The sequence below is a fragment of the Triticum aestivum genome, chromosome 2D (genome assembly GCF_018294505.1).
Source record: "Triticum aestivum cultivar Chinese Spring chromosome 2D, IWGSC CS RefSeq v2.1, whole genome shotgun sequence".
NCBI classification, from domain to species: domain Eukaryota; kingdom Viridiplantae; phylum Streptophyta; class Magnoliopsida; order Poales; family Poaceae; genus Triticum; species Triticum aestivum.
Genome location: NC_057799.1, coordinates 74,004,124 through 74,015,510, shown reverse-complemented (window position 1 = coordinate 74,015,510; position 11,387 = coordinate 74,004,124). Strand labels below are relative to the sequence as shown.

Genomic DNA, 11,387 nt, shown 5'->3' with positions numbered 1-11,387 from the left:
TTATTGGAAGTAATACATTTTGATGTACGCAGTCCAATGAGTGCTGAGGCATGCAGTGGATATCGTTATGTTCTTACTTCACAGATGATTTGAGTAGATGCTGAGTGTATTTACTTGATGAAACACTAGTCTGAATTATTGAAAGGTCAAGTAATTTCAGAGTGAAGTTGAAGGTCGTCGTGACAAGAGGATAAAATGTCTGTGATATGATCATAGAGATGAGTATCTGAGATACGAGTTTGGCACACAATTGAGACATTGTGGAAAGTGTTTCACAATTAATACCGCCTGGAACACTATAGTGTGCTGGTGTGTCCGAACATCATAACTGCACCCTATTGGATATGGTGCATACCATGATGTTTCTTATCAAATTACCACTATCGTTTATGGGTTAGGCATTAGAGACAACCGCATTCACTTTAAAAGGGGCACCACGCAATTCCGTTGAGACGACACCGTTTATAGAAACCTAAGTTGTCGTTTCTTAAAAGTTTGGGGCTGCGATGCTTATGTGAAAAAGTTTCAGGCTGATAAGCTCGAACCCAAAGCGGATAAATGCATCTTCATAGAATACCCAAAAACAGTTGGGTATACCTCCTATTTCAGATCTGGAAGCAAAAGTAATTGCTTCTAGAAACGAGTCCTTTCTCGAGGAAAAGTTTCTCTCGAAAGAATTGAGTGGGAGGATGGTGGAGACTTGATAAGGTTATTGAACCGTCGCTTCAACTAGTGTGTAGCAGGGCACAGGAAGTTGTTCCTGTGGCACCTACACCAATTGAAGTGGAAGCTTATGATAGTGATCATGAAACTTCGGATCAAGTCACTACCAAACCTCGTAGGACGACGAGGATGCGCACTACTTCAGAGTAATGCGTGATCCTGTCTTGGAAGTCATGTTGCTAGACAACAATGAACCTACGAGCTATGGAGAAGCGATGGTGGGCCCATATTCCGACGAATGGCTCGAGGCCATGAAATCCGAGATAGAATCCATGTATCAGAACAAAGCATGGACTTTGGTGAACTTAACCGATGATCGGCAAGCCATTGAGATAAATGGATCTTTAAGAAGAAGACGGACATGGACGGTAATGTTGCCATCTATGAAGCTCGACTTGTGGCAAAGAGTATTTTCACAAGTTCAAGGAGTTGACTACGATGAGTTTTTCTCATCCGTAGCGATGCTTAGGTCCGTCGGAATCATGTTAGCATTAGCTACATTTATGAAATCTGGCAGATGGATGTCAAAACAAGTTTCCTTACCAGTTTTCGTAAGGAAAGGTTGTATGTGATACAATCAAAAGGTTTTGTCGATCCTAAGGATGCTAAAAGGTATGCTAGCTCCAGCGATCCTTCCATGGATTAGAGCAAGCATCTCGGAGTCAGAATATACGCTTTGATGGAGTGATCAAAGTTTTTGGGTTTATACAAAGTTTGTTAGAAACTTGTATTTACAATAAAGTGAGTGGGAGCGCTACAACATTTCTGATAAGTATATGTGAATGACATATTGTTGATCCGAAATGATGTAAAATTTCTGGAAAGCATAAAGGGTTGTTTGAAAGGAGTTTTTCAAAGGAAGACCTGGATAAAGCTGCTTACATATTGGGCATCAAGATCCATAGAGATGGATCAAGACGCCTGATGATACTTTCAAAAGACAACACACCTTGACATGATTTTGAAAGAGTTCAAAATAGATCAGCAAAGAAGGAGTTCTTGGCTGTGTTACAAGGTGTGAGTATTGAGTGAGACTCAAGACCTGACCACAGCAGAAGATAGAGAAAGGACGAAGGTCGTCCCCTATGCTTTAGACGTAGGCTCTATAGTATGCTATGCTGTGTACCGCACATGTAGTGTGCCTTGGCATGAGTTGGTCAAGAGGGTACAATGGTGATCCGGGAAAGGATCTCATGACAACGGTAGAACTTATCCTTAGTACCTAGTGGATTAAGGAATTTTCTCGATTATGGAGGTGGAAAGGAGTTCGTCGTAAAGGGTTACGTCGATGCGAACTTTGACACTAATCCGGATGACTCTGAGTAGTAAACCGGATTCGTATAGTAGAGCAATTATTTGAAATGGCTCCAAATAGCGCGTGGTAGCATCCACAAGATGACATAGATATTCGTAAAGCACACGGTTCTGAAAGGTTCAGACCCGTTGACTAATAACCTCTCTCACAAGCATAACATGACCAAACCAGAACACATTGAGTGATAATCACATAGTGATGTGAACTAGATTGTTGACTCTAGTAAACTCTTTAGATGTTGGTCACATGGTGATGTGACCAGTGAGTGTTAATCACATGGTGATGTGAACTAGATTATTGACTCTAGTGCAAGTGGGAGACTGTTGGAAATATGCCCTAGAGGCAATAATAAATTGGTTATTATTATATTTCCTTATTCATGATAATCGTTTATTATCCATGCTAGAATTGTATTGATAGGAAACTCAGATACATGTGTGGATACATAGACAACACCATGTCCCTGGTAAGCCTCTAGTTGACTAGCTCGTTGATCAATAGATGGTTACGGTTTCCTGACCATGGACATTGGATGTCGTTGATAACGGGATCACATCATTAGGAGAATGATGTGATGGACAAGACCCAATCCTAAGCATAGCATAAAAGATCGTGTAGTTTCGTTTGCTAGAGCTTTTCCAATGTCAAGTATATTTTCCTTAGACCATGAGATCGTGCAACTCCCGGATACCGTAGGAGTGCTTTGGGTGTGCCAAATGTCACAACGTAACTGGGTGACTATAAAGGTGCACTACGGGTATCTCCGAAAGTGTCTGTTGGGTTGGCACGGATCGAGACTGGGATTTGTCACTCCGTGTGACGGAGAGGTATCTCTGGGCCCACTCGGTAATGCATCATCATAATGAGCTCAATGTGACTAAGGCGTTAGTCACGGGATCATGCATTGCGGTACGAGTAAAGAGACTTGCCGGTAACGAGATTGAACAAGGTATTGGGATACCGACGATCGAATCTCGGGCAAGTAACATACCGTTTGACAAAGGGAATTGCATACGGGATTGACTGAATCCTCGACATCGTGGTTCATCCGATGAGATCATCGTGGAACATGTGGGAGCCAACATGGGTATCCAGATCCCGCTGTTGGCTATTGACCGGAGAGGCGTCTCGGTCATGTCTGCATGTCTCCCGAACCCGTAGGGTCTACACACTTAAGGTTCGGTGACGCTAGGGTTGTAGAGATATATGTATGCGGAAACCCGAAAGTTGTTCGGAGTCCCGGATGAGATCCCGGACGTCACGAGAGGTTCCGGAATGGTCCGGAGGTGAAGAATTATATATAGGAAGTCCAGTTTCGGCCACCGGGAAAGTTTCGGGGGTTACTCGTATTGTACCAGGACCACCGGAAGGGTCCCGGGGGTCCATCGGGTGGGGCCACCTATCCCGGAGGGCCCCATGGCTGAAAGTGGAAGGGAACCAGCCCCTAGTGGGCTGGGCGCCCCCCATGCGCCTAGGGTTGGGAACCCTAGGGTGGGGGGACTTCCCCCTTGCCTTGGGGGGCAAGGCAACCCCTTTCCACCCCTTGGCCGCCGCCGCCCCAACCCTAGATGGGTTTTGGCCGGCCCCCCTCCCAAGGGGGCCTATATAAAGGGGGGGGAGGGAGGGCAGCAACACACAGCCTTGGGCGCCTCCCTCCTCCCCTGCAACACCTCTCTCTCTCTCGCAGAAGCTTGGCGAAGCCCTGCCGGAGACCCGCTACATCCACCACCACGCCGTCGTGCTGCTGGATCTCCATCAACCTCTCCTTCCCCCTTGCTGGATCAAGAAGGAGGAGACGTCGCTGCACCGTACGTATGTTGAACGCGGAGGTGCCGTCCGTTCGGCACTCGGTCATCGGTGATTTGGATCACGGCGAGTACGACTCCGTCATCCACGTTCATTGGAACGCTTCCGCTCGCGATCTACAAGGGTATGTAGATGCACTCCTTTCCCCTCGTTGCTAGTACACTCCATAGATGCATCTTGGTGAGCGTAGGAAAATTTTAAAATTATGCTACGATTCCCAACAGTGTGGTCCTCTATGTGCCCTCTCCCTACGTAGTTGAGTGGCATGTGTAATATGGGGCGTCGTTGTAACCCCCCCCCCCCTCCCCAAATGGGGACTGTAATATTTTAATTTCACCAAAAACAAAAAACGATTCTAAAATTCAAGTTGAATGAGTTCAAATTACATATTAAGAGTAAAAAATTAGATGAGAGGAGGCTGATTGCCCTTAACAAGAAAAGAGATTTTACAAGTGAGCAATGCCGTTTTAGATAGTGTCGAAGTATTATGCGATGGAGGCTCCTGAGGTTTGACGTTCACTGTGCTGCTTCGTGGTGGGACGCCAAGCTCGGGGTCATGTTGTTGGACTCCTTCGATGACAGACCAAAGGGGGCCGGCAAGGGTGCTCCCCGGCACCCCGATTCCTCGGTTGGTGTCAAGGTTGTTTGCTTTCGAGGTGCTCCCTCATTTTTCAGTTTGTTAGACCAATATAAAAAAAATCAGAATATTCCTTTTGTAAGGCTTGTTATTTTGTGAATATGCAAATATAACTATACCTACATTAAATATACCATCAATTTTTGGTTCTTAATGTGGAACCAATCACTTGAAGGAGTGAGGGGGTCATGCTTAATATATTGTCTAGCACTTAATTAGGTCTTCATTAGTTATTATGATTTGTATTATGGGCATGATAAATGGGTCCCACCGATCAAAATCACCATTAGGTCAAGCAAATTGTTGGATCAATGCTATGTGTTAAATACCTACCCCAAACGTTGCGATGGTGGTGTTTTTGCTCCCATCTCCATGTCTAGCGCGCCTTTCACTCTTTTTTTAGGGGTGTTACCATCGCTTTATTTAAGATCCAAAGCTCGGAATGTCATCCGATATTACATCCAAGATACAATCCGGTGGAACACCGAACTAGCTATTACAAAGCTCCTCCCAACCCCAACATTTGCTAGCTTATGCGCAGCCATATTTGCATATCTACTAACCCATGAAACCTTGAAGTCCAGTCGAGAGGCAAGCATCTCTTTAATGTCTCGTATCCAAGGGCCCACCACCGAAAGGTCTTGCTGTCCATGATTGATCCGTTGCACAACAGTCTTGCAGTCCAGCTCAATGTGTACTCGATCGAAGTTCATATCCATCGCAACCTGTAATGTCTTCGTACATGCTAAAACTTCAGTAGCTGCAGGATCAACAATATGAGGAAAATGGGAGCAGATCCCAGCAATAAAGGCTCCGTTATGGTCGCGAAGAACAGCTCCGCCCCCACCTTTCGCTCCAATTTTTTTTTTTCAAAACAAAGGCAAAGATTGCCTCATCTATTAATTAAGCAGAAGAGAATTACCCAGTTAATTACGAAAAACCGGACAAAACCGGAACAACAAAGGCTGAGCCCACTCCCATAGACTGAAACACACAGGGCAAAGCCCACCCTCCTCGACGACATGTCGACCTGCAGACAGACAACGCAGCTCCGATTCCGACGGAGAACACAGAAGAACGAAACCAGGCACGGCTGGCACCACGGAAGATCACCGAAAGGCCACCTGCAGCCAGTCATCGTATACCACAGGGCCTCGCCGCCGCAGCTTCGACTCCACAGCAACAAACAAACCGAGGCAATACCGTGGACACGTCGGAGAAGAGCCGACTATCGCAACCACTGCCGCGTCGCCGACATCGCTCCCACCATCTCCGTTGCCACAGAAGTCTGGACGCCACAGTGATTCTCTCGGGGCCGCTGCCCGGACATCCACCGCTCCGTCGCGCCTAGCGCAATCAACCGGCACCACCTTTCGGGGCCGCCGCCCCGACATACCACCGCTCCGCTCGAGCAGCAACGTCGCACAACCCAGCTGCCCGCAGCCCACACTGCTCAGGGCAACCGCTCGCAGACCACGAACGTCGCACCACATCCGGGTCCGCCACCCCGACGCAAAGTCAGGCCGCCCCTTCTGGAACGCGTCGACGGACCGACAAGCCTGCCACCCAAGTGGCCCAAGATTGCCACCCAAGCGAAGGCCGAGCTGCCACCCCGCCCCATGGAGCCGCCCCGCGCATCACTTTCCGAGGTCGCCGCCTCGGCACACATCAGCCGTCCGGGGCCGCTGCCCCGGCATCCACCAAACCCGACGTAGGAGAAAACCAAACGCACCAAGCACAAGCTAACTCTCCGAAGCAACGGCCCCAAGAGGGAAACGACGAAGACGCCGCCGTCGCTCGCTCCGGAAAATCTGGAGCTTAGGTTTTCACCCGGAGAGCCCGAGCCCCACGTAGAAGAAGATGAGTTCCACAACGACGCCTCCAAGGAGGGAAACGACGCCTGAAAGCGACGCCGTCGACGACACCGACAAAGTCTGGTCAAGGCTTTTGACCGAAACACACACATCCCTATGGAGGCCTGCAGATCTGATCCACCCAGAAGCATGGAGATCATTGGAGCCGTTCCTGTTGCGCCTTGCACTCTCCAACGCCGACCACCAAGCTTCACCGCGCAGCACCCACAGCAGCAACACCTCAAGCTGCGAATGAGAAGCGAGCGCACACGTCACCACGGCCAAAACGCCATGGCTCCCAGCCCGGGGCCGCCACCCCGGCTTCCTCCTCGCGTCACGCCCGCCTGACAAGCTTCCCTGCCCGGCGCGCCTCCCGAGCCGAACCACCTCCCACCCGCGCGCCCGACGCGCGCCGCACACAACGCCCGCACCGCGCGAGACGCCCGCCCGCGTGCCCCTGCTGGAGCGCCCGATCCCGCGCCCCCTCGGACCGCCCGCGCCGGAGGAGCCCGCCGCCGCACCGCGTCACCCCTCGGACCGCCGGAGCCTCACCAGCCCGAGCCAGAGCCGCGCCCGCGTGCCCGCCCAAGCCCGCGCGCCTCGCAGAGGGATGCCCCGCCGCCACCCTCCCTGGAGCCAGGCTGGGCTTCGCCGGTGGTCTCCTCAGGCGGCGGCGAGGTGTGGGGGGGGGGGGGGGGTGGCGGCGCCGGAGTGGTTCCCCCCGTGTCGCCAGGGAGAGGCGACGCGGGGGTCAGGTCTCGCTCCAAATTTTGACTCCGCGCCATCAGAGTTGATTTTAATCCAGCCCTCCTCCGGCGCCGTCCACTTAGGCCTGTTCTGCATCGCTGGTTCCCGCACCCTTGGCTGATGAATACGTCTCCACTCCTGCAATTTTTTCTTACCAAATACGTATTCAACAAGAATACAAATTTGTAACTCTAGTCGTACCACACTAACCATCATAATGTGAAAAAAATGTAATGAGCCACTACAATACAAGCATGCCAGCAGGTAGAGGCAACATACAACGACCACGATGGCAGTAGATAACCATGAGGATATTCAAAATGGCAACCCACCTGCAGAACGTTAGTACCGTGCATAAAACATACAAGAGCGCAAACCGACGACAGTGAATTTACGAGATTAATGTCTCATGGAAGCATTTTCTTTCAATAGGGTATTACAAAGAGATCACGAATCAATTCCACCATGATATACACACCAATACCCTAATGCAATCTTGTAAGCGAGTAGCACGGAGGAGTACCGAACACCACCTGACTCATAATGACCCAAGAAACTTCATGGCTATTGACGATTAGGATCTAGTAATAGCAGAAAGAAGCACGTCTACAAAAGTTTTCATGGCTATCGACGATTAGGATCTACTAACAGAAAGAAGCAAGTCTGCAAAAACTCTGTTTTTCCTCTGAAAACTTGTATCTGTTGGGATCACTCACAACCATCAGCTGAACGGGTACTGTAGCTCCTTGCAAAAATCTCCGGACACCTTCTCTTCTTAGCTTCATCTGCCAATAACCCAACCCAGAATTTGATCAGATTACCACATGTAAGAACATTGTCATATCAACATTAACAATCAAACAGTTTAGTTTCAAGTAGTATAAATCTAAAGGCAATGCCACTCATTTTCCAGCAATGAAGTCCTCCCTCACTAATATAAGACTTTAGATCACTACTTTAGTGATCTAAAAAGACTTCTATCTTGTGAGATATTACAGAATTCGAATCTTTCTCGTCCTTTCAATTGGTATAACAAACACACAACTGATGACATGAACTTCCAACATCAGATATTAACTGTTGTCAAAGGGACGTCTACCAAAATGTAGTGGCATAGCACCACCTTAAAGTACTAGATGTGCATACATTTACTGTCATGTTATTTATGTACATGATCAAACAGTTTACTTTCTTTTACTAAAGTATAAAAGCACTAAACTGAGTCACAGAACAGAGGACGAAGGCACAATGGCAATATTACCAAAATGTAGTGGGCATAGCGGCACATAAAAGTTTGTCATTGTTAAAAGGACTAGAGGTGTGCCATTTTGCCGTCATGCTATTTATTTACATGATCAAATAGTTTACTTCTTTTTACCAGAGTCACGAAACATGGCACAAAGTCATAATTGCCAGATGCAGCTAAGAAGAGTAGACTCATATGCCATAGGCAAGACTTGTAAACTTTGGGTCTTCCCATTGGTTTAAATGGGGAAATTACCAATGACAAGAATACTCAAAAAAGGTGCTTGCACGCAGTTTAGAAGCATGCAAACAATGTTATAATCTCACTCGCTGCAATGATACAACGATCACAGGGGACCATGGAGCATAAACAGTTAAATTTACTTTTTTCTAATATGTGGAACATCGATCATTTTAATGATCATCACTTCGCAACAAAGATATACAGTAGAAGTGTAGAACTGCAACAATCGGCACCTTGCAGAATTTAAGATCGATGTCAATCCCAATTTCATCATGAATGCTAATAGGCAATGACCAGAGGAAATAGCAAAATGATCATTGGTTTTATATGGAACAATGCTCCATCTTAACAAATATCAACACCAATAGTCACTAAGATAAGATGAATGATGGCAAACTAACAACACTGACAGTTTTCGTGCTATTAAGAGGCTACACAAAATATGCAGAATATAATTGAGAAAGATCATATGGCTCACAGATACAGGGGAGCAAAGCAAAAGGGGGAGGTATATATATACCTCAACAGAACTGCGATGATGCGTTCCTGTCCGCCTAGCACTCCCTCCAAACACTGAGAACGAGAGCTGGGATGATAAGAAAGCAAACTGTCGCGTGCATACCAAATATCCCCACATCCTCGATTACAGAACCGACCATTTCCCCCTTAGATATCGATCCCTTCACATGTGGCGACATCATCTCTACCAGAAGACCAGCGACCGCTAGCAGGACGAAGGCCAAATCCACGACAAATCCAAGCACCGCTGGGCGCAGAAGCCTAAAAAAGTGTGCAGTCAATTCTGGCCTGATTGCTCCGAAGGTGCTCTGAGGAAGACAACAATTTCAACAAAACCATACGGATGAACATTAAATATGGAATGGTTCGGAAATGGTAGGTTGCAAATGAAGTGATTAACACAAATGAAAACTACGACTACTACTACTACTCAGCATCAGGACAGCCTGAACTACGAAATTAATTAGACCACTTAATTAGAACATAATGATAACGGGGAGTATATGTACAGCTGCAATTAGAACATAATGATAACCCTGGCCTATGTACTGCTGCAATTCGATCGGAATAAAGGTCACTGAGTTAATTTGCACGATACCTTCTTGAATCCCGAAGTGGATCCAGATACAAGTGCAATCACGTAGGCCACGCACTGGGTGCACAGCAGCAGGACGACAAGCGCGAAAACGGCAAGGATGGTGTAGACGCAGACCTTGAGGGCCCCGTACATGACCGCATGGAGGAACAGGACGGGAGCGGAGCCCTCGCCCCAGGCGCGGCGCGCGACGACCTCTGCAGCCGTGGCCGCGGCCATGACCCACGCAACCGCGAAGCCCAGGTAGATGAGGGCTAAGGCCGCGACGCGGAGGACGCGGGGGAGGCGCACGCGCGCCGGCACCACGACGACGACCCGCGCCGGCGGGGGCGGCGGTGGCGGCGAGGGCAGCACCGCGACGACGATCTGCTCCGGCGGCGGCGGCGGCGGCGGCGAGGGCAGCACCACGACGACGGTCAGCGCCATCGATCGGTACGAGAAACCCTAGCTGCTCCTGGAAGCTTCTCGCCCTCGGAGGAGGCGGAATGGCGCAGCGAGGGGGCGGGGGGTTTGTGGGAAATGGGGATTAGCGAGGAACAGGGGAGGGGGTTTTGCGGCCAGCTGTCCCTTTTGCGGGTTCAGTTCTAACCCATTTCCGCTGGTGGATTCGGGTTCTACCGGGTATGCGGAAATAGTGAGTGCCCGATTCGAGCCACCGGGTGTGTTAAGGCCTTCTTTGGTTAGGAATTTCATAGAAATTCTAGAGGATAGAATTCTTATAGGATTTTTTTCTTTAGAGCCCTTTGATTCATAGGAATGGATTCATATTCCTACATAGGATTGGTTCTTATCCTTCACATTTCATAGGAAAATAAAAATAAGCCTAGACTCAATGAAAAAATTCCTTTGGTATGAACCAAATAACATCTCGTTTCCTATTCCTACTCATAGAATTTGAGTTACATGTCATCTCATTTCCTGCAAATTTCCAATTCCTACGATAATCCTATCCTATGAATCAAAAGAGGCATAAACTTTGTTGCCGAATTTCTTTCAAGAGAAATAAGAGTTTAACTATGTCGGAATAACTATGGATGCTCACACAGCTGAAGCTATGCCGACAGAGAAGACTTGCTGGCGGCTTTGTTGGGCATTCATAACCTTCTGGTTCATTCAGGTTGGGTTGTGCGAAGCTTGTGGATGAAATGTAGTGAGGGTTTGTTAGTTTAATAGCAGTCCCTATTCTTAATGATTGATCAGATATTTGTAATAAGTATAGTCTTCTATTAAGTATTGTGCGCGGGAAGTAGGGCTAGCGGTACTCATCCGTAGCTTGGTCGTCGAAGCCAGCTATGATGGTGGCCCCTCGGGAAAAAAAGTGTTGCCTAATTTGGTTATGTATTTTAATTTATTTTTTGAAATCTCAGTTACATCCTTGATTTTGTTTCATCAAAAGGTATTAGATTTCAAATTATTTAGTTTGAAGTAGATATACTAGTTGGAACTACATAACTAAGTGGGTTGTTGATTGATGGCAGGAAGTAATGATGCTTATGACGTTGGATTTTACAAGAACCTCTACACAACCGAGCAGGTTGTCGGGATGAATGAGGTCCTCTCCAACATCCCGAGAAAGGTGACTCCGGCTATATATGAGATTGTAGCCGCAATTTACTCTCCTGGTGAGGTAAAAATGTCTTTTTTTCAAATCTTCCCCACCAAGGCGTTGTCTGGGTGGGTATCCTGCTCATTTTTTCCAACGC

At 47.9% G+C, this 11,387-nt stretch overlaps 1 protein-coding gene across 1 annotated transcript; it reads right to left on the bottom strand.

Annotated features, from left to right (window-relative positions):
* Positions 1–7,484: 7,484 nt before the first annotated feature.
* On the bottom strand, positions 7,485–10,211 carry LOC123051665 (uncharacterized). Its single transcript, XM_044474625.1, has 3 exons — positions 9,688–10,211; positions 9,091–9,397; positions 7,485–7,866 (listed from the first exon to the last, which is right to left on the bottom strand). Exons 1-2 carry the CDS (start codon positions 10,108–10,110, stop codon positions 9,125–9,127), a joined length of 696 nt encoding a protein of 231 aa, XP_044330560.1. The 5' UTR covers positions 10,111–10,211; the 3' UTR covers positions 7,485–7,866; positions 9,091–9,124.
* Positions 10,212–11,387: the final 1,176 nt, after the last annotated feature.